The 24,419-nt window shown below is 38.4% G+C and overlaps 1 protein-coding gene across 1 annotated transcript in view; it reads left to right on the forward strand.

Moving 5' to 3' along the window:
- LOC116862534 (Golgi phosphoprotein 3) overlaps window positions 1-23,797 on the forward strand; it is a 59,611-nt gene extending 35,814 nt beyond the window's left edge. Inside the window, exons 2-4 of the mRNA XM_032849860.1 lie at window positions 6,710-6,841; window positions 13,662-13,776; window positions 21,869-23,797. Of these exons, the coding sequence (XP_032705751.1) occupies window positions 6,710-6,841; window positions 13,662-13,776; window positions 21,869-22,293 (672 nt within the window). The 3' untranslated portion in view covers window positions 22,294-23,797. The remainder of the gene's footprint in view (window positions 1-6,709; window positions 6,842-13,661; window positions 13,777-21,868) is intronic.
- Window positions 23,798-24,419: the final 622 nt, after the last annotated feature.

The raw sequence follows: 24,419 nt of genomic DNA on the forward strand, positions 1-24,419 counted from the left end.
TTCATTATTTATTTCACCTCCTTTTTATTTTATTTATTTATTTATTTATTTTAAAGATTTTATTTATTTATTTGACAGAGATCACAAGTAGGCAGAGAGGCAGGCAGAGAGAGAGAGAGGAGGAAGCAGGCTCGCTGCCGAGCAGAGAGCCCGATATGGGGCTCGATCCCAGGACCCTGGGATCATGACCTGAGCCGAAGGCAGAGGCTTTAACCCACTGAGCCACCCAGGCGCCCCTCGCCTCCTTTTTAAAGGTTAGTTTTGTTGAGTATAGATTCTTGCTTGATGGTATTTTTTCTTTGAGCACTTCAAGTATGTTATCTCAGTGCCTTCTAATCTCCAGTCTCCAGAGTTTGTAGTGAGAAGTTCACTGGTAACTGTATTGCTCCCTTACATGTGAGAAGGTGTTTTGTCTTGCTGCTTTCAAGATTTTTCTCAATAGTTTGACTCTGATGTGTCTAGGTTTGACGATCTCTTTGTGTTTATCCAGTTTGGAGTTTATTGAGCATCTGGATCTTAGATGAATATTTTCCTAGTTTGGGAAATTTTCAGCTGTTACTTTTTCTGCTCTTTTTCTGAGAACTCCTTTTACTCCTATTCTGGGAATTTTGAAGACCTTAGTCTCTGAGGCTTTCCTCATTATCTTTTTCTTTTCTTCTTCTTTTTAATTGAAGTATACGTGACATTCCTCGCTTTCTTCTTTTTTCTTGCTGTTCTTCAAGTTGCTTGATACTCTTTAATTTTAAATCTGCTGGCTCTTGTAGTGAACATTTCATTTCAGTTATTAATTTTAACTACAGAATTTTTTACTCTTTTAAGATTCTGTATTTGATGAATCATTGTCTTAATGAGTTATTGTCATTCTTTCCTTTAATTGTTTAAATGTGATTTCCTTTAGTTCTTACCAGTTACTTAACAGACTGTCCCTCAAATTGGATTTGTCTGTTTTGTAAATACTTTTTTAATGTGTATGTGTGTTTTTTTTTTTTTAAGTGTGTGTTTTTTACTTTTGTAAGGTTGGGAATCTCAGGATTTAATTTGCTTCTAATTAGAGGAGATTAATTGGAATGTGGACTTAAGTTGTAAGTGGCATTTATTTGATTATAGGTCCTAATTTGCTGTCTTACAAATGATAATATGGGTGAATTGGACCGCTGTTTATTTATGAAATAAGTAGATGCCCTTATGATAAATAGGCTAGTTAAGTGCATGTAGATTTGAATTTTTTAGCCATGCACAGTATTTGTTGGCCTATGTAAATCTTTTAGTTGTAGTTTCTATACTTCGAGATCTTTGTCAGATACATAATGTCAACTCATTAAATTTCTTTTAGCTTTATTGGAAGTTACTTGCTTTGTAGTACCAAAATGCCTTCAGAGTAGTTTAAGATAAGGAGATGCAGGTGTTCAGGAGTATAGCCCAAACACATAGGAAAAGTTCTGTTGCTAGGATGCTATTCTTTATGTGCATCTGTCTCTGTATGTCTGTTTCTGTATTTCTTGGTTTGCCTCAACGTTGTGTATTCTCTCATTTCTGTTCTGCGTATCTCTTCTGTTTTCCGTTCTTTTTATTTTTTTCCTCTTCTGTTTTCTTTTCTGTTTACCTTCATTCTCAGACTGTAAACAAAATGACGGTGGCTTTGCAAGCCACGTAATCAGTTAGAACTCAAATGCCAGTGCCCATGCCCGACCATATGACCGATGCAGCCTCTGCGTCTCCAAATTAGATTCCCAGGAGGGAAACTGTGGTTTGCCCATCCTGGTCCAAATAGATGTGACAGGGTACAATCACCTCGTTCTGTAGAATCTGAAGGTGAGGGCAGAATTTCAAAATAGGGTGTATGTGAACCAAGAGTGGCCTCAATAGTACAACTTTTGGATTGGGTTTGGTAGTAAACACCAAATATTTTGGTAACCTGATATTTTCTTTTGCTGAGGAAAGTCTGTTTAGAAAGCCATTTCTAAAAAGATTGATCACACCAGAATTCAACACTGTATAGAAGATAGATGCTTAACTGACTAAGCCACCCATGCGCCCTTCGGAGTTGATTCTTTTTTTTACTTCTTTTTTTTTTTTTAACGATTTTATTTATTTGACAGAGAAATAGCACAAGTAGGCAGAACACTCGGTAGAGACGGAGAGGGAGAAGCAGGCGCTTCACTGAGCGGGGAGCCTGATGTGGGGCTTGATCCTAGGACCCTGGGATCATGACCTGAGCCAAAGGCAGCTGCTTAGCTGACTGAGCCACACAGGCGCTCCTAATTCTTAACAAAAAGATTCTCATTAAGTGTTTCTGGAGCTTGTAACTCAAATGGTGAGAACTCAGTGTTTGTATTTTTAGGGGACCAATAAAAGAACACCCTTTCCCCATTCAAATTGAGCCACTGGAGAGAAGTAAAGGGAATCAGGCAACTAGAGACCCAAATATATATCATCTTATCACTGAGGAAAAGCTGTGTTGGAGATTGTTGCTTAGACATGTAGCAGCATAGGGCTTTTTGTTGTCTCTGTCCTCTAAGTTTAGATCTTGGAACTGCCCATCAAGGGAAGAATTGTGTCTGCAGAGCATGTCCCCAAGATCATTGCCTCATTCGTTATGTACCATTCATTTTTTTTTTTTTAAGATTTTTAAATTTTTTTTATTTGACAGAGCACATAAGTAGGCAGAGCGGCAAGCAGAGGGAGAGGGGGATGCAGGCTCCCCCTGAGCAGGGAGCCCGATGTGGGGCTTGATCCCAGGACCCTGGGATCATGACCTGAACTGACGGCAGCCGCTTAACTGACTAAGCCTCTCAGGTGCCCTTATACCATTCATTCTTTGCTTGGGTCCTAGCTTCTGAATGGCATACTATATGGTAAAGGTAATTTATCTCAGTTTATGTTCCACAACCTTCAGGAGGTCTGCCCTAAAGTTTGGCCATTTGTCTGAATGAGTCTGATGCCAGGGATTCTGAACAACAAAAGATTGACTGAGGGAGGACTCCATGATTAATGAATTAATTTAGCTGGTATCCCATTGGGAAAGTTTCTACTTATCTGGTTCTTATTTGTAGTTACTCGAGTAGAGATGCTTTGAGTTAGTTTCCAGGGCCCTTGGATTCCCTGTCTTTTGTGTTCTATTTTTAGTTTTGTTGGAGGCCTTGTGAGCTGCACATGGTATCTTTAAATGTGTCATTTTTTGTTTTCTAGCATCCCAGCTCATCAGTATGACCATATTGGTGTCTTAATGCATTCTCTATTCTTGCATGTTCCCTCTTGTTTTGGACCCATGAACCTAATGAAGTCATGTTTCTCTGGATTTTGTGAGAACCTCTCTGTTTGACATAGCTGCCTCTTCCATCCCTGTGTTTGGAAAATATTGGAACTGATTTCTGATCACAAGCTTGTAGGACCCCAAAATAGTTTTCTTTTGGTCTTTTAACTCCTAGTTGTTTCTTCTACAGTGAGTAGGGGACATCCTCAAGGTCCTATGGCTGTTGGTATTCTTAGTGCAGCTGCTCCTGCTTCATCAGTAAGTGGATTGTGTGGCTGTGTGGACCTCCCTAAGTGTGACCCTGAACTTTGAGTACCTCTCCTTAGACCAGCCATAGGCATGAAGATACTCCATTGCTGGTGATAGAATCTCAAACCCATTTAGGCATTTGAAGTGATTATTGACATCTGAATACAAGAGCTGTGTGGTGTCACTGACTACTTAGTCATTATCGGGGCTTCTTTACCTTCTCACACATGGTTGCAAAATATATGAAGTTGTGCCTTTTGAGCCAGATCATAAACTGCGTTACAGTGCCGGGTTTTCCTCACGGTTTTAACTGTTACTCTTAATATGCCTGGCTTGCTCTGATTAACAAACGGGTTACATTTTTAAGGGCCCACAAACTCAGCGTGCCCTGAATATATAACCATCCTTCCTGGATTACAGGTTCTTGGAATTTGTTTCAGGGGGTAATGGGTTGAGGACAAAATCCTTTGGGCAGGGGTATTGACCTGCCCTTATAAAATCTTTTTACAAGGAAGGTAGGTATATTGGTGGGAAGTCTGGATATGGCTATCCAGTCTTGTACCAAGTTTTAAGTACTCCAGGTAACTGACAGATTGGACCCTAATTCATCACTACATTGCCCTGGATGTGTGGGACCTATGCCACATGTTTCTTCTCTCTTCCATGGGTTTAGTTATTAGCTCAGTAGCTATGATATGACATTTCCTTTAAGGTACCGTCTTATTTTGAAATGCATCCCAATTTTAGAGATAATTAACTTCTCCCCCTTTTGAGAAAAAAATGGACAAATACATCGCTGTATAAATTTAAGGTGCGGAACATGATGGTTTGATTTACAAATAATGTGAAATGCTTATTACCCAAATAGATTTAGTTAATATTCATCATCCATATAGAGACTGTAAGCTTTTAAAATGTATTATGTTTTGGGATTGATGTAGTTTTAAGATTAGCACTAGAGATGAAAAGATTAAAGGGCTGCTTCACATTTGTAACTGAATAATTTTGTCACCGCTGCTGGTCTGTCATACATGTGTTGGGACATGAATTTACTGCAGAATCTTGCTGGTCTACTTCATGGCCAGATTCACTTGACTTTTGTACAGTCTACTGCTTTTCCTGTAATACACTTAATTTCAGGGATGGCATTGTCATCTTGGTCCAGATAATGCATTCAGATTTTTAAAATTAATCTTGCCCTTTTACTGCCCATGCTCATTTGTCAGCTTTCCCACGTGAATTTAATTCTGTTTAAATATATGTCTTTTGATGGTAATGCCCAAAAGCTTTTCACATAAATGTAGCTCTTTAAAGTCTGCTATTAAAGACTGCATTTTGCTAAGCCTATACCATTACCCTGGGAGCAGTTGAGGTTGAGACCTACTTCATCCTCTGCTAGCAGATGTGAGCTTTTCCATATGGTTTGTCCGGAATTTCCGGCTTGTAGACAGAGACAGAGTGTGGTGGCTGTCCACATGCATTACTGTATCATGAGGTGTTTCTGTTGTTTTCAGTTTGTAAAGGCTTACCGGGGAGCTCCAGCTGCATGTCCAGGTCAGTAGGGGACCAACATCTGTAACTTTGATATCATGTGGAATCTGTTCCCAGGCTTCGCAGGACTTTAATTGGCATGGGAACACAGGCCATGGGATTTTACCTAACCTCTGTAATTTATTGGTTTCACTACATGTCGCTAAACCTCTGGCAGTCTTACTATTTTTTTTTTTTTAAGATTTTATTTATTTGACAGATCACAAGTAGGCAGAGAGGCAGGCAGACAGACAGACAGAGAGGGGGAAGCAGGCTCCCCACTGAGCAGAGAGCTTGATGCGGGGGCTCCATCCCAGGACCATGGGATCATGACCTGAGCCGAAGGCAGAGCTTTAACCCACTGAGCCACCCAGGCGCCCCAGGCAGTCTTACTTTAAAAGATTTTTATTTATTTATTGAGGGAGGGAGCAAGAGAGGATAATCAGGGGAAGGGGCAGAGGGAGAGGGAGAAGCAGGCTCCCCATGGCAGTCTTACTTTAATCAGACCCCTACCATTTATTAAGTTTAAGAGTAGACTCTCAAATCCAGTCAGTCTCCTGTCATATTTAAATTGGCCTCGCTAAATTGATATTTTGTTTATCCTTTTGTGGCTCCCTTAGTGTGAATTCTCACTTTCCCAAAGCCTAGTCCCTTAGGAGTGGTAGCTTTATTAGGCTAATTTAAGTCCCTTTGTCAGTAGTGGAATCCCATTGACCTTGATGGTCGGTCAGTCATCTTCAGATACACAGGCTGACCACTGTGACCTGGCAAAGTACCAAGATTGACCTTGAGAAAGTGACAGAATCAAGGGGCTAGGCCCCTTCCAATCCTTGGCCCTCTGTTCTTCACAGAATGTTCTTCATAGAATCAATTGGCCACTCTCCCTCCTACCAAGATCATATGTTACCTTGTTCTGAGAACCAAGTTCTGCTTTTTCCTGAGTTGGATACTTTAAATTAGTAGATGGCGCAGAGTTCATGGCTTCTTATTTTGAAGAACTACAGTTATTCACTGAAAAAGTGCCCTGACTTCACCCGGTTGATTTGAGTGTCCCCAGATCTCTAGATGTCTGTCAATTTCATTCTCTCTGGTGGTTCTTTCACCTTGGATGTTGCCCCTAAATTTCTCTTGGGGGTGTGTTATTCAGAACTTGAGGCATGGACCCTCACATCAATTTCCCAGTAAATTCTTCCAAAATTATCTTTGTGTTTTTATACTAAAAAGCATTGAATGAGAGACGTTTTAATTCTCTGTGAGGCTACATTAGGCTAGATTGTGTTTCCTAAGCTTTTTAAACTTGCCCACATGTACTACTAATAAACTGCTATCATCAGGAGTTAAGTGAGTGAATGAATCCAGGTTCTGGCAATCTGAAAGAGCCTTGTAAGCATATAACTTAAGAAAAAAGACATTATCTTCTTAAACCTCTGACTTCCAAATTTATTTGCTTATGTGCATTAAGGATTAGTGGTGAAAAGACAATTAACACCTGAAAAATCTGGATTAGTAATGTATGATAATTGTAATTTTTCAGCATTTTATTTAAAATTATAACTACAAAATGATATGAAAGGTAAAAGGCACAAATAACTTTGGCTAAGGATATTTCTGTTTTTGAATCTGAATTCAAAGTAAATTAGCTTTTTTGTTTTCTCTCCCCCCACCACTTTCAACTAGGGTTACACATCATTTTGGAATGACTGTATATCGTCTGGATTACGTGGCTGTATGTTAATTGAATTAGCGCTGAGAGGAAGGTTACAACTAGAGGCTTGTGGAATGAGACGGAAAAGTCTGTTAACAAGAAAGGTAAGAGGAGTGCTAATAAGTAACATATCCTTTTTAAAGAGTTTCCGCTGACTAAAAATGAAAGTTTCTACTAATACATTGAAAATTAAAGAGAAAGTTGATTTTAAAGTTAAGACTTTATTGGAAATTGTGTTTCCATGTCTTTTTTGCATTTTTGGTTTCTTGAATCTTTGCACATAATGATTAATGTGTAACTCGTTGTTAGACTCACTGGCCCCGTGTCTTGCATATTCAGAAAGACTCCATATCTCATTTGCTTGCTTCTGAAAGCCATACTTCGTAAAGACTTGATAGAACTTTGTTTTAAAACTCAAGGTTCTTACTTTGCAAGTTAACTATCCATAGGCTGTTGGGGTTTTTAGCAGAATATGAACACTTTTTAGATCTCTACCTTCTCTATTTTAAAGGTCTGTGTAAATAGTTAATTTTGGCTAGTTTTAAAATTTTAACTCCAGCCTTAACCTCAGGTATTCAAGACTGTTTCTCTTCTAGTCTGTCATTGTGTTTCTTGGGGCCCTGGTGTTTCAAAACTGATTTTTCCCTTTAATACAGCATCTTAATGAAATCTACAAAATTTTAGGTCAGAACTGAATATTTCTTTTTTTTTTTTTTTTAAAGATTTTATTTATTTATTTGACAGAGATCACAAGTAGGCAGAGAGGCAGGCAGAGAGAGAGAGAGGATATGGGGCTCTCTGCTCAGCAGGGAGCCTGCTCCCAGGTCCCTGGGATCATGACCTGAGCCGAAGGCAGAGGCTTTAACCCACTGAGCCACCCAGGTGCCCCAGAACTGAGTATTTCTTGATTGATATGCCATAATCCTACAGGAAAGAAAGCCACATTAATGGCTTTCTCGAAAGTTCTGTGCAGAGTAAACATCGTGTAGCAGAACATGTTCCTTATGCGATTTTGTCATTCAGAGTAGAGTAAATGAGTTGGTATGAAGTTGGTGTAACAATTTCCTTTTAGAGAACTAGATCATAAAGTGGAATACAATTTTTACTCCGTTTTACTCTGCAACCATAGATTTATGGAGGGGAAAAAAAACTTCAACACTTTGTTGCAGTTATCACTGAAATATACATATAGGTTGTTACTAATTATAGTAATTATAAAAATTTTTGAATTAACGTTACCAAGCCCTGACTTAAAGTGAAAAGATTTTGATAATAGTTTTTTTGTGGGAACAAGAACCAGCTTTGTGTTGGTTATTGGCAAATTATTTGCTCTTTTGTTCTTTTATTTCTTTATATTTATTTAATGCTTACGTCTACCATATACAGTGCTCAATTCTGGGGATACTGTAGAGACCAAGAGACATGTTCCCTGCCTGCATGGGCTTTCTGTTTTAGTCTATTTGTGTGACCTTAACTAGGTTTGTTGACAAATCCTTTGGAAAAATACTCCAATATCATTTAATTTATTGACATAAAATAATTACTGCTTTCATTAGAATAATATATATATATATATATATATATGTAAAATCAAATTGTAAAAGCTTTATAACAAAAACTAGTTGTCTTCTATTCACTTTTCCCCACTCCTTAGTCCTCTTCCTGAGAGGCGGTCATTCTCAATCCTTGTATCCGTTTTGCAGGGTCCCCTTAACAAATTACAACAGACTTGATGGCTTAAAACAACTAATAAGTATAGTCTCACAGTTCTGGAGGCCAGCTCATGTTGTGTTCTCATAGACAGCTCTAAGGAAGATTCTGTTCCTTAATTCTGCTAGCTTCTAGTGGCTCCAGGATTTCCTTGGCTTTTGGCCGCATCTCTCTCTGCTCTGTCTTTACACTGCCTTCTCCTGTTGTCTCTCCTTTGTGTGTCTTTTATGAAGATGTTTTCATTGCATTGAGGGCCCCTTGATAATCTAGGATGATCTCATCTCTGTATCTAATTTTCTTCTTAAAGATTTATTTATTTATTTATTAGAAAGAAAGAGAATGCTTGGGCAGGGAGGGGCAGAGGGAGAGAGCAGACTGCCCGCCAAGCATGGAGCCTGACCCTGAGATCATGACCTGAGCCAAAATCAAGAGTCCAATGCCTGACTGAGCCATCTAGGTGCCCCATCATTTCCATATCTAATTTAACATAATCTCATTTATAAAAATGAACTGGGGATTAGGTTCTAGGGATTAAGACCTGAACACCTCTTGGGGACCACTGTTCAACTTGCTGTAGCTCTTAGTTATTTCTTTTGGCATTTACATCCATACTTCTAAGTGAGCTTATACTGCCATCTCTCATTTTTATTTATTTTATTTTTCTCTTTTTTCAAAAATTTTATTTATTTATTTGACAGCTCAACAGTAGTCAGAGAGGCAGGCAGAGACAGAGAGAGGGGGGAAGCAGATTCCCCACAGCAGAGAGCCTGACGTGGGGCTCAATCCCAGGACCCTGGGATCATGAACTGAGCCGAAGGCAGAGGCTTTAACCCACTGAGCCACCCAGGCATCCCATGCCATCTCTCATTTTTAAAGATTTTATTTTTATGTAAACTCTACAACCGAACTTGGGGCTTGAACTCACAACCCCAAGATCAAGAATCACATGCTCTGTCAACTGAGCCAGCCAGGTGCCCGCCATTTCTTGATAAATCACTTTGAAATGCTGTTTACTTTCTGTTAGAAAAGATGAGGGAAAAAAAAAGTTAAACATTTTGGCTCTCTTAATACCACTTACCTCCACCCACAGCGTTCCTGATAGATTTACATCATAATTTTTTGCAAAACCATAAAGGTCGTTTTATATTGCTACAGTTATATTAAAACCCTGCAGAGTTTGGTTATATCCTATTGATATTTTTTTCATTTTTTAATTTTATTCATTCATTTATTTCTTTATTAGATTTTATTTATTTGACACAGGGAGAGATCACAAGTAGGCAGAGAGGCAGGCAGAGAGGCAGGTGGAGAGAGAGAGAGGGGGAAGCAGGCTCCCCACTGAACAGAGAGCCCGATGTGGGGCTCGATCCCAGGACCCTGAGATCATGACCTGAGCTGAAGGCAGAAGCTTAACCCACTGAGCCAACCAGGAGCCCCCTTCTTTTCATTTTTTACAAAAGAATTTATTTATTTATTTGTCAGCACACAAGCAGGGGAAGCAGTAGGCAGAGAGAGAGAAGCAGGCTCCCTGCCTTGGGGCTCAGTCCCAGGACCCCAGGGTCATGACCTGAGCTGAATGTAGACGCTTAACCAACTGAGCCACTCAGGCGCCCCTCTTTTTTTTTCCCTAGAGTTTTAATAATTTTCTTTTTAAAAAATATTTTCTCTGTACCTTTTTCTCTTAAATGCTCCCTCAGAGAAAAACTAGCATTATTAATTTTCAAATGTTCAGATACATTAGGTAACTCCATTAGAATTTGCTTTGTGCTTCAGTCTGGACTGGTTATGGTTTGGTTCTGTTGGGACTTCTGGTTTCTTTTTACTGCTTTAAACCTCCTGTTTCTGGATCTAATATTTTTTTTCTATCCTTGTGGGAAGAAAATGTTTTGAGACTTCACATGCCTGAAAATTTCTTTACCGTACTTCATTTTTATTTGACAGTTTGGAAATAGAATATTAGATTTAAATTATTTTTTCACAGAGTTTTGAAGTCATTTCCCCATTGTCCTCTAGTATACAGAGTTGCTGTTAAAGTCTGGTGCCCTGTTGATTTTTATTCTTTGTGCGATACCTGTTGTCCTGTCTGGAAGGATTTCTGATCTTCTCTTTATCCCTGTGTTTTGATATTATACAATATGCCTTGATGTGGGTCTTTTAAAATTTATTATTCTGTGCTCACTTTGGCAGCACATACATTAAAATTTGTTACGCATGGGTTCTTTCAATCTAGAAATGTTCAGTTTTGGTTTTATAAAGTTTTCGTCTATTTCTTACATCTTTGCTCCATTTTCTAGAACTTGAAGTTTGATGTGCACCTCTCACCTAGTCTTTTTTCTTGTTCTTACTTTCCTACCTTTATTAAGTTACAAGTGGTCTTCCTTACCTTTTTTTTTTAACCCTCTTTTCAGGTTTTTTTTAATGTGGTTCTAATGTTTTTGATTTCCAGGAGCTTTTTCTTGTGTTTTGTTTTTGTTTTATCACGACCTCCTGTTTCATGGATGTAACATCTTCTTTTAAATCTCTAAGACTATTATGGCTCTTTTGAAAATTTCTTTTATCTGTTTCTTCAAGTTCTTACTTGCTGTCTTTTGGTTTCTTTGATGTTGAAGGTTTTCTTTCAGTATCTTGTCATTCTTGGTTAACTGTTCATATTTTAAGATGAGGCTCTCATCTAAGGTGCAGTGTGGTAAATAGAAATTAAAGTGTGGGCAGAGCATACTTACCAGTGTGCCACAGATTGCTGAATTTTGTTAAGGGGTTTAGTACTGTTCTAAGGCAGTGAGGAGTTTTAAGCAGAAACTGAGATAACATGGTAAGACTTAACCTTTTAAAAAGATCAGTGAGGAGGATAGGTTGAAAGTAGTTTGGGAAAACTAGTTAGGAATCTTAGTCCAGGTGAAAGATTACTAGATTGAGTGGAATAACTGCAGAGGTGATGGAGAAGAGTAGTCCCATCTGTAAGAGACTGAGGGGACAGGATTTCTTGAGAAAAAAGATCTCCCCCCCAGACCAGATTATTGTGACCTGATAAAAGACAGTCTCCGAGGGTAGGCATGGGGTGGGTGTTGAGGCCAGATGGCAGTAAATTTAAGGAGTAAGTGGGAGGTCAGAAGTGGTGTTGTGACCACATTATATGAACAAACAACTTTTTTCTGTGAATGTCCTCCTTTTGGGGCGCCTGGGTGGTTCAGTCGTTAAGTGTTTGCCTTCAGCTAAGGTCATGATGCCGGGGCCCTGGGATTGAGCCCCGCATCGGACTCTCTGCTTGGCGGGAAGCCTGCTTCTCCCTCTCCCACTCCCCTTGCTTGTGTTTCCTCTCTCATTGTCTCTCTCCCTCTATCAAATAAATAAGTAAATCTTTAAAAAAAACAAAAACAAAAACAAAACCTCCTTTTTTCTTACTCTCTGACCCCTTCCTAAAAGCATGGTCCAGAGTAGTACTATCCAATAGAACTTTCGTGATGACGAAATGTTCTGTATTTGCCAACATGCTAGCCACTAGCCATGTGTCTGTGAGCCAGACACTTGAAATGTGGCTAGTGAGATTGAGACATGTTGTAAATAAAAACACACTGGATTTTTGAAAACTTAACCGTGAAAAAAGAAGATTGTAAAACACCTCAATTTAAAAAAATTTATTACATGTTAATATTTTGACTATAGTGGGTTAAGTAAAATATATTAAAATCAATTTCACCTGTTCGTTTTCCTTTTTTAATATAACTACAAAAATTTAAAAAGCTTTGTGGCATGCATTTATTATTCTGGTTATATTTCTTTTGGGCCATGCTGTCTCAGAAAAAGACATACCGTTGTATATATTTTAGTCTTTCAGAAGATTGAGCAGAAAGGTAAAGGACACATGTTGAAGACAAGTTTAAGGGAGAACTGCATTTAAAAAAAATATTTTAAAATTGTATGACATTTTAATAGCTAACAAAGTAATAGATTAAAATTCGGTATTACAGGGGTGCCTGAGTGGCTCAGTGGGTTAGAGCCTCTGCTTTCGACTCAGGTCATGATCCCAGGGTCCTGGGATCGAGCCCCGCATCGGGCTCTCTGCTTAGCAGGGAACCTGCTTCCTCCTCTCCCTCCTGCCTGCCTCTCTGACTACTTGTGATCTCTGTCTATCAAATTGAAAAAAAAAAAAAAAAATTCGGTATTACAGAATTTTAACTAGAAATTTGTTGCTTAGCCAAGAACTCAGTGAAGTCTGCAGTAAGCTAATACTTGGCTAAAGCAGTATATAGCATTTTCTTTATCTTTTTCTTTTTCTTCCTCTTCTTCTTCTTCTTTTTTTTAAAAGATTTTATTTATTTGACAGAGAGCACAAGCAGGGCAAACAGCAGGCAGAGGGGGAGGCAGGCTCCATGGTGAGCAAGGAGCCTCGTAGTGGGGCTGGATCCCAGGACCCTGGGATCATGACCTGACCCGAAGGCAGACCTTTAACTGACTGAGCCACCCAGTCACCCCTATAGCATTTTCTTCCCTCATTTCCCGGCTTTGTATTTTTCCACTTTTAGATGGATTCTGTATCCATCTTAGCTTTAAAAAGTTTTGTAGCATTAAAAAATTTTGGTACCAAGCTTGTTGGTATTTTCAAGGTTTCTGCTAGTTGCCACTATTTTGAAAAAAATTTCATCCCCAGATTGTATTTTGTATTTAAATCTTTATCTTTCATTGTGGCATAAGCTCTGATGAGCCAAGTCGTACTTAATTTTTAATTTTAATTGGTTAGCCAGTTGTTTCATTAACATCTGTTGAAAAATTATTTCTCCACTGCCGTAAAATGCTACCTTTATCATATGCTGAATTGAATATATAACTGTATGTGATTGAGTTTGTTTCTGTAACTAATAAATGTTTAAAAAGTGAATTTCTTGATCAAATAGCCCAAGGTTTAGCAATGAAAAGAATTAACAGTGAGTAAAAACTGTTCTAGCCTTTTGCTTTATTAATTCTTGCACAGTAACTTTATTTTCATTCATGATTGTGGCTAATCTGGTTAAGTTTAAATGTTGGATTTCTTTTTTTTTTAAATGTTGGATTTCTTAATAGAGAATTAATTTAAAATTAGAACCTTGACACTGTGTGTACACATTGGGGACTTTAAGTATAATGAACTATTTGTGTAGTTGTTTAAGTTTTTCATTTAAAGGGATGGTAGGAAGAAAGAATTAGTGGATCATTTCCTTCTTATTGCTTACATTTTAGGTGATCTGTAAGTCAGACGCTCCAACGGGGGATGTTCTTCTTGATGAAGCTCTAAAGCATGTTAAGGAGACGCAGCCTCCAGAAACGGTTCAGAACTGGATTGAATTACTTAGTGGTAAGCTTTTGTGTATAAACTAAAAGGTGAATTCTGTTTAAAAGACTTCTGTAAAAGCTGAAAATTCTTTCGAGAGGAAGTTACACAAAATGGCCAAAAGCTTGTTTAGTTATTTAGGCAGACTTGAAAGTTATTAGTCACTGAATGGGGAAAATAGTTTTAAAAATTCCATTCCCTCTTAACAAGACGGAGCAGATAGATGGTTCAGTGAAACATAATATTCTTCCTTAGAGCTTCAACCATTCTTTATCAAAATTACCTCATGCTGCCTTACACGGGGTACACTTGAGTTTAGCTGCAATAACAGACAACCCCCAAACCTCTGGCTTTAAACAGCAGATGACTTTTCACTCGTGTTCTAAGTAGTCACCGGCCACTTCGTTCTTGCTCTGGCAGCCAACCAGGCAGAGAATGCTGCCACCGTCTAGAGCACTGTCTGTCGCTATCGTAAGGGGAAGATGAGTATAGCCAGTTGTTCAGGCTCCTAAGTTTTTGTTCAGAAAGGACATGTGGTTCCAGTTTCATTGGTCAGAGCAAGTCGGGTCGCCTCCCCTCACTTGAAGGAGAAAGGAGAGTGCAGCCGTAGGAGGGAGAACCTGAAATACTTGGTTGACAGCACTGGTGACCACATTTACATTTATTTGTGTATTTGTCTAATCCAGACAGAGAACTTTGAGTATAGGACCTAAGTGTAGAGTGTAGGACGAAGGTTCTCTTGCTCTTCCTCTTTACTAAATACGTAAAACATTGCTTCTACTTACATGTATTAGTTCACGTTCAGACATGCTGCTCTTTTAAAAACTTTTAAAAGCTTTTAAAACTTTTAAAAGCATTTGGATGTTGTTAGATTAGTAATTAAATGCCATTTTTTCCTCACAGTTTTTAACTTAACAGTTTCTAAAAATCATTCTGTTATCCTCTCAGTAAAAGAGTTTGAGTTTTGCATCTTTGTTTAAAAATATACACACTCCATTCTTAGCTAACAGAGCAACAGTAGCACCTTATACTTAGGGCAGTGTTCATTCTTTTTGTTACTGATAGAAAACAAACTTATTCACAAGGTAGTTTTGATGAATTTTGCAATTTTTCTCTTGTGGCCATCCCTCTTGTAAATCTTCTAATAAAGGTTCTTTTTACTTCACTGAGTAAAAAAAACTTTAACCAGCCCTTTTTCCCCTTGGTGCTATGTTCAGTTATAATTTCTTCTGCAGGAATCTTTTAAAATTACGTTGCCCATTTGATCAGGGTTGGTTTGGTTTGAACTAGATTCTTGCTTAGCACCTACCAGTACTACATGTCACATTGCCCAGCATGTTGTCAACCTTCTTTGTGTTAGTCTTCCACCTAATGCCTGTTGGTGACACATGGCCATTTAACAGAGACTCACTAAGGACTTTAATGTTAAGTCCATATGTTAAATATTAACAAATATTTTTTCAGATAAAAATAGAAGTGCTAACAATTTCTTACTGTACGCTGATGAATCATTTTGTACTTTCTCTGGAGATCACCTAAGCAATATTTGGGTCTTACTCATGTTGGCCCATTACCACTTCTGGTAGTAATTGGTATTTGTAGTTAAGTTCTCAACTAGTTAAAAGCAGGATTTTTCAAAGTTGTAGTTAATTTTTTTTGGCAGGTAGGTCAGAGTGTTTTTCTTTATGGAATGTAGTTGAGTCTTAGGTTAATGTTATCGATACCAACTTTGGTACCACTTAGCACTATGGAGATGTTTTCACACTCCTCTGTCCATTAACGATCTCTTTATACAAGCTTACATCATACGTGCTGATGGCACATTGGGATTTGGTTTACTAATTCGTCTTAGACAACCAGATTTCCTTTGACTGTTTATATATGTGTCATGCAGCTTACGAGTTTATAAAACAAGATCTTTATCAAAAATTATCTCATGCTACATTATACTGCATAGGCTACATTAAGCTATGGAAACAAGCCACCCCAAAGCCTCAGAAGCCTTAGGACTTCTCACTTATGCTGTGAGTCTGTCATAGGCCACTTCGTTCTCAGTAAATGACTCTGAGTGTCCATTTGGACTGGGAATTCAGAGTGTCTGTTTGAATTAGGAATTTGGGTAAATTGTGAGGCTAATTGCTTAGAACAGTTTTTTATTTTTTTAAAAAGCAGTGTTGGGACGCCTGGGTGGCTCAGTTGGTTGAGCTGATGCCTTCGGCTCAGGTCATGATCCCAGGGTTCTGGGATCGAACCCCAGATCGGGCTCCTTGCTCAGCAGGGAGCCTACTTCTCTCTGCCTCTGCCTGCCACTCTGCCTGCTTGTGTTCGCTCGCTCGCGCGCTTGCTCGCTCTTTCTCTCTCTCTCTCTCTGACAAATAAATAAATAAAATCTTAAAAAAAAAAAAGGCAGTATCCTGTGAAGTTTAGGATTGGCCATCAATGCTTGAATATCACTTGTACACTTTAGTCATGTGTTTCTGACATACATTAGGAATGACCTGTAATTTTAGCCTAAAAGTAGGGAATCCAGAATGGGAGGAGGAAATAAAGCAAATTTATTTATTTTATTTTTTTTTAGATTTATTTATTTATTTATTTGACACACAGAGATTACAAGTAGGCAGAAAGGCAGGCAGAGAGAGAGGAGGAAGCAGGCTCCCCGCCGAGCAGAGAGCCTGATGCGGGGCTCAATCCCAGGACTCTGAGATCATGACCTGAGCTGAAGGCAGAGGTCCCAACCCACTGAGCCACCCAGGCACCCTGCAAATTTATTTTAAATTAAGAAAGCATCTACTTCCTGCCTAATGAAAGTACTGATAGCTTGGTGATTTTTTAAAGAATTTTTTTTTTCTTGTGAAAACATACAACATAGCATTTACCATTTTGACTTTTTAGATGTTCAGTTCTGCAGCCAACTTGTTGAATTGTAAGTTCTTAGAATGTCTTAAGTTGCTTCCTGGTGATGTAATATCAGATACCAGTTCTTGCTGCTCTAATGACATAGAGGCTGGGAAACTTGAAGTGCTTCCATATTGCAAGCATCTTAAAGTCCATTTGGGGAACAGTTGTGTCTTTCTTTCCTTTCTTTTCTCTCTCTTTCTTTCTTTCTTTCTTTCTTTCTTTCCTCCCTCCCTCCCTCCCTCCCTCCCTCCCTTCCTTCTTTCCTTTCTTTCTTTTTCGTTTTTTTTTTTTTTTTTTTTTTTTTTAAGATTTTATTTATTTGTCATAGAGAGGGAGAGACAGTACCAGCAGCGGCAGGCAGAGGGAGAAGCAGGCTCCCCACTGAGCAAGGAGCCCGATGTGGGACTTGATCCCAGGACTCTGGGATTATGACCTGAGCCACCAAGTTCCCCAGCAGTTGTGTATTTCCAATAATTTGATGACAGATTAGGGTTTAACAGTGTGATTCTCTGAAAGTCCAGTAGCTCAGAGAAAAGAGAAATCCTTGGGAGCTTTAGTCATTGGAAGAGGAAGCAGAACTTGGAGTAGGCCTTTGAAGGGTAAGACTGAGATGGAGATGGCAGTAAGTGCTCTTGTTCAGAGGGGCTAGAGAGATTGGTGGGTTTATCTGTCCTCATGTAACTAAGTCCAGGATTGCTACTTGCTTGTCAGGACTGTAGTTCTGTGCTGTAGTATTGGCGGATATGTGCAGAGGAGGCGAGAGTCTGTGTGCAGAAGAGAGCATGTTGGTCTGGTGGTTACTGGTGAGGCAGAAAAGGTGCACGGGGGTCTAACAGAGGATCTGACAGAGGGCTCTTGTTTACCTGAGGTGGCGGTACCTGAAGTTTCATATTACTGTTATTTACACTGTACATTTGTACACGCTAAAACTACCAGTATATTTTAAGCATTTATATATCTCATTAATTAAAAAAATAATAAATATACATGTATTTGAGACAAAGACTACTGTTTTTTATTTTTGACTTCATGAAATCTTGACGTGTAGTTGATCAGTTTGGTCACAAGGCGTCACTAGGCTGCCAGATTTATGAATAAGGCTGCTTTTGGTTTTGTAACACATCCAGAGGAATAGCGAAGTTTTTTTTTGTTTTTTTTTTTTTCCTTCAGCAAAATCATTAAGGTACTTCTCAATATGACATTTTCACTGAAGTAATTGTTGGGCTGTGGACGTAAATAACCTTTTCTTCTCCGTGTGTACTTCTCACTGTTTCCTTTACAGTAGTGAGCTACAAATACATTCTGTACATTTTAGTTTCCTTGTATAGCTTATAAAATCTTTTCACATAATGAATAATTTAGAGGCTGATGAATAACAATATGGATCACAGTAACATCTTTTAATCTAGAGTTTTGAACACTTAAGTCATCAGGCATTTATTATAAAATAATTTAAAAGAGATCTGATATTCTGCTTAAATTGAAGCAGCTCAGTCTTTAATAGCTGTGCTAGTTTAAACATTTATCGTATATTCACTCTTCCAGCTACCCTCCATCCCAATTTATACTGGTTTCTAAAGTATGTAATTTCAGGGGTGACTTTACTCTTTGGATTTAGCTTAATTTATTCTTTTCTTTCTTTTTTTTTTTTAAACAAAAGGCAGAAATGTCAGGATGCCAAGACACTTTCACCACTCAGTTATTTCATTGTACCTTTTTTTGGGAGCCAGGAATAGTATTAAACACTGCGTTTTACCCCTGCTGTTTCAGCCTTCTGCATGTGAGATTTCTTCATTTTTTCAAATATCTGAGGAGGTCTGAATAACATTTGTATTGGAGTGAGCAGGTGAGATGTGCCCTCTTTGAGGGAACTATTGCAAAGAGAGATGATGTCTGAGCCCCTTTTTATTACTTCCTCTGAGGCAGAAACTATAGCCCATAAGAAGGTCCAGTCGTAAACGGAACACCTTATTTGAAGGTAGGCCTGTGTTTAGGCTTTTCTCATTTTTAGTAGCAACACTAAATTGTGAGGTAGCATACTTTGAAATTGATAAATTTCTCATAGGAACTTAGTTTTTAAGATTTAATTATGGAGAGAGTGGGTAAACATTAGTATGATTTCAGTACAATAAACAATAAGTTATACATTGCTAATCCCATTCATTTCCCATGAGAAAAGAAATCATTGTATAGCAACATTAGAGGGATTTTATATTTTTAGGTCTGCAAAGAGATATTATTATTACTATTTTTTTAAAATTTTATTTATTTATTTGACAGATCACAAGTAGGCAGAGAGGCAGGCAGATAGAAGTGGGGAAACTGGCTGCCCACTGAGCAGAGAGCCCAATGTGGGGCTCGATCACAGGACCCCTGGGATCATGACCTAAGCCGAAGGCAGAGGCTTGACCCACCGAGCTATGCAGGCACCTCGCAAAGAGATGTTTAACTGTGGACTTCTCAGAATAATCTTGATCTTTCCCCCCCTCCCATTTTTGGAATTAGATAGCCAAGATATTCTCTGAGGCATGAAATACCCTTCTGTTTAACTAGTGAGTTGCCAGGGGAAAGTACTATTTTGATAATTGACAGATTATAGCATAGTTAGTTAGTTTTAAAGTTGAACTGTTATTTATGGGCATTTACATAAATTTGGCTATTGATTATTTTATGTCTATTTAAATTTCCAAAAGACAGAAGGAAGTCAGAAAACACAACCTAGCCAATTCTAGCTTAGGGTATTAGGCTGCCCATCACATGCCAGTGATTTGAGAAAACACAAACCCCAAACTGTCTGGTGAAAGGTAGAGTAGACAGGCATTTGTTGGGGAGATAATGGGTTGGTACAAACTTAAAAAATGGAAATCATAGCACCTGTGAAAGGTCTGTGACTCCATTCCAGGGCTCATTATATTCTGCATATAATCGCTGCCTACCCACTCTGTTGTTTCTTTTGCCGGTAATGCAGGCTCCTCTCTCTCTCTCTCTTTCTTTCATATTTATTTATTTGAGGGAGAGAGAGTGTGAGGGGGGAGGAGGGGCAGAGAGAAAAGCCCACTGAGCCAGGAGCCTGATGGATTGGGGCTGTATCCCAGGACCCTGAGATCATGGCCTAAGCAAACACAGACACTTAAACTGCTGAGCTACCCAGGGGCCCCTCCACTTTTTTTCATAGGATGTTGATTCCTTAGGGATTTCAAGATTTAGTTTGAAAGTTCTTTTTTTAAATTTAAATAATTTTTTCCCCCTTGCCTCTTAGAAAACTGCGTTCCGTTTGAGGTCTTTGCTCCTGCTTTGCTGCCTGGGTTGTGCCTTTAGCTAGTGAGCCTGGGTAGCAACATGGCTCACTTAACTTTCACTCAGGGTCACTGCTCAGGACTGCCTTTTGACTAGCACTGGCAAACAGTTGTTTCATATATTTTATCCAGGTTTCTGTTTGTGTAAGGTCAGAGGGTCTAATTTTATAAGTTGAGGACTGATTACTCTTAACATATCCCCGTATTCTTTAGTGTTAAGTCATATGGTAAAATACTCTTGTTTATGGCCAACTGAATAGTATTGTCAAAGTAGCACTGTTCACTAGAACTTTCTATGATGACGGAAATGTTCTATTTCTGTGCTATCCAGTCAGTAGATAGTAGCCATACATGGCTGTTGAATATTTTGAAACATGGCTAGTAGAACTGAGGAATGGAATTTCTTATTTATTTAAATTTCATAGCGGTTAGTGGTTAGACAATATAGTTTGTTTTCTCTCAATACTATAAAATTTCAACCTTATAGCATTTGCATATAATGAAAGTGCCTGTGGTTGATCTTTAATGTGTTCCAGTTTAGAGAATCGCTACAGTATTTTTTTTTTTTTAATTAAAAAAAAAATACAGGGCGCCTGGGTGGCTCAGTGGGTTAAAGCCTCTGCCTTTGGCTCGGGTCATGATCCCAGGGCTGCGATCAAGTCCCACATCGAGATGTCTGCTCAGCAGGGAGCCTGTTTCTCCATCTCTCTCTGCCTACTTGTGATCTCTGTCTGTCAAATAAATAAATAAATAAATAAATAAATAAAATCTTAAAAAAAAAATACACCTTCCTTGGAGATCATTTGGAAAATACAGAAAGTACGAAAAAGGAAATTTGTCACACATAATCCCAAAGAACACCAAGGTTAATATTTTGATATATTCCTTTCCAGTCTTCTGTAGAGAAAAAAAATTAGTGAAAAAATTTCGGTTTTATTTTAAATATTTCTATTTTGAAAGGAAATGTGCATAAGAGACAGGTTTAACATGGTAAAATGTTTTTCCCTTCTAGAATTAGATTTGTATTATTTGACATCAAAGAATAACATGGTCGGGGCACCTGGGTGGCTCAGTGGGTTAAAGCCTCTGCCTTTGGCTTGGGTCATGATCCCAGGGCCCTGCGATAGAGCCCTGAATCAGGCTCTCTGCTCAGCAGGGAGCCTGCTTCCCTCTCTCTCTCTGCCTACTTGTGATCTCTGTCAAATAAATAAAATCTTAAAAAAAAAAAAAAGAAGAGTAACATTGTCTAAATAGGCTTTCCTAGTTTCCTAGGGTGGGTATATGTAGCGGTTTCTGGAATAGCATATTAATCAGGAAACTCTAGTTTTGTTTGTCGCACATTGGTGTTTTAATAGAAAAGAAACCTGGGGCGCCTGCATAGCTCAGTGGGTTAAGCCTCTGCCTTCAGCTCAGGTCATGATCTCAGGGTCTTGGGATCAAGCCCCACATTGGGCTCTGTGCTCAGTGGGGAGTCAGTCCTCCTCTCTCTCTGCCTGCCTCTCTGCCTACTTGTGATCTCTGTCTCTCTGTCAAATAAGTAAGTAAAATCTAAAAAAACAACAAAAAACAACAACAACAAAAAACTTTTGCTCTGGTTGCTTTTTGGTAACAGTTGGAGAGAGGCCAAGTATATTTAATATTTAGCTGATTTCCATATTAGGATAATTGTTGATGACTGCTTTTATTTTGGTCCTTTAAGTAACTGTTGTGCCTGAAAATGTGCCAGGTGCTTAGAATCCAAAGGCCTGGCCCTCAAGGGGTTCATGGTTTAGTTGGCAAGAAAAATAGTTGGATTTCCTTCTCTTTCTTTAGGTGGGGGGAATAAACCCCCAAATTTTATTATTTATTTTAATTGTACATTTTCTAAAATTAGCAGAAATAATACCTATCATTTCTAACTTCTGAAATTTTTTGTTTAGGTGAGACCTGGAATCCATTAAAATTGCATTATCAATTAAGAAATGTGCGGGAACGGTTAGCTAAAAACCTGGTGGAGAAGGGCGTGTTGACAACAGAGAAACAGAACTTCCTACTTTTTGACATGACCACACATCCCCTCACCAACAACAATATTAAGCAGCGCCTCATCAAGAAGGTTCAGGAAGCTGTTCTTGACAAATGGGTGAATGACCCTCACCGCATGGACAAGCGCTTGCTGGCCCTCATTTACCTAGCGCACGCCTCCGATGTCCTAGAGAATGCTTTCGCTCCCCTTCTGGACGAGCAGTATGATTTGGCCACCAAGAGAGTGCGGCAGCTCCTAGACTTAGATCCTGAAGTGGAATGTCTGAAGGCCAACACCAGTGAGGTCCTGTGGGCAGTGGTGGCCGCGTTCACCAAGTGACCGCGCAGAATGAAGTTCCTTTCTCTCATGTAAACCAGTAGTTTTTCTTCTATTGACTTCTGGTTTTCTGCAATTTGTACTTTCCACACTATAATTGGCTTTTCTTTTATGAAGTGGTGGATGGCTTTTTCTTTTTTGTATGTATGCAGGATTCTGCTGGTACGAGAGGCCTTCCTCTTTCTGTTTTTTAAAAAAAAAAGTTTTACTGCCATATTGGCAATCCATTCCTTGTTGCCATTCTCACTGTTAACCTGTTTTGGGTTGCTGGGATGCTTTGACTTTCAGAGTAACTCCAGTCTCCCCACATGCACATCTTTTGGATTACCTCAGGTTGAGTTTTCCCCACATGTGCATGTATATCTAGCATTCTGCCTACAATTCAGACAGAAGTCACAAAAAGGCCTTTAACTCACCAAAGGTAAATATCTGTATCTATTAGGACATTTTATACATAGACCTCAGTTGAGATGTATACTTAGCGAAATTATTTTTAAATTGAAACAACACAGTAAATAATATAAAATGCCCCTTGGATTTTGTTTCCCATGTAAATCTATTGTATTATTACACTTGCTGTAATTTTAACTATTAAATCATAAAGGTCCAATTGTTTCACAGAGCCAATTTGGGATGGGCTGCATTCCAGTTATGCTGTATATAGTTTGAATTAGATATAATTTGCCCCTTCTGGCCACTCTTGCCTCCATCTTAGTATTTTGCAAGATTTAATTAGTTGTACACCTGGTGCCCCTCACTCACTTCAGTCCATATTATTTGATGACAGAACAGACCTCTCATCATTGAAGGAAAGAGAAAAGATGTGTCTGATTGGTTCCAAGAGTTTTTGAGCTGTGCCATTCATGGTACTCTTCGCCTATGCATCTCCTTTTGGAATTATTTTTGGTCTTAACTGTTTTTTATCATTTCTATAGGGAAGAGGCTTGTGACCAGTACTAATCTTGAGTACAGTTTTTTCTTTTTCTGTCCACAGGTAAATTAATGTCTGCTCTTAAATATCATTTATCTACTCACACTTTCTTAGGGAGAAAAAAAAAATCAGATGTCAGTTTTAGCAGATGTTGCATGTAAATTGTTAGCAAGTAATGACTACAACTCAGATGATTAAGAATTTTGTAATAGAAAGCTCTGCTATGTTTTAATTTTTATATACAATTATGATGATTAGCACATTGTAAGAATATAAACCTTTGCTTTTTAAAGTTTATTTTTACTATTTCTTTATCACTGTTTATGGTATCAGCATTGGTTTCATAATGTAAATACTATATATTGAACAAATTAAATGTCAAATTTTTTATTACCATAGTTCATGTTGATAGTGGGGCTTTCAGGTGTTTAGAGATTTTTTTGATTAACATTCAATGCAAAAGTACTAGATGGTGTATAACTTTAGAGTTGAATTTTAAGGGATTCCTTAATATGTATTCTATCTTTTTATCTGAAGTAATAAATAAACTATGATCTTGAAAGTGCCTGAATCAGAGCAAGCATGTCATTTGTATTTTTGTATTCTACCATAGTGTTCTTTCCTAATTAAGTTTTAACTTGGTATAGTGTGGTAATATTTTGAAGTAGTGCAGGGGCTAGCAGACTTTTTCTTGTAAGACTGGGTAATAAATGCTTAGGCTTTCTGAGCCATATGTGATGTCACAACTAACTCAACTCTGCTGAATGAGAGTTGCCTTGGACAATACAAATAGATGGGTGAGGCTGTGTTCCAATAAAACTTTATTTACAAAAACAGACAGCTGGCCATTAGTAATCGTTTGCCAGGCTCTCTCTCGCTCTCTCTCTTTTTTTTTTTTTTAAGTAGGCTCCGCACCCTGTATGGATCTAGTGTGGGGCTTGAATTAATGACCCTGAGATCAAAACCTGAGGTGAGATTAGGAGTTGCATGCTTAACTGAGCCACCCAGGCACTCCATATATATTCAAGCCCCACACTGGATATAGAGATTACTAAAATAAGTAAATAAAATTAAAATACAAGCTTTTTTTTTTTTTTTTTTTTTTTTTAAAGTAATCTCTGTATCAAGCATGGGGCTTGAACTGAGGACCCTGAGATGAAGAGTCACATGCTCTTCCAACTGAGCCAGCCAGGTGCTC

This window comes from Lontra canadensis, unplaced genomic scaffold (genome assembly GCF_010015895.1).
Source record: "Lontra canadensis isolate GAN:19392208 unplaced genomic scaffold, GSC_riverotter_1.0 scaffold254, whole genome shotgun sequence".
Lineage (NCBI taxonomy): Eukaryota > Metazoa > Chordata > Mammalia > Carnivora > Mustelidae > Lontra > Lontra canadensis.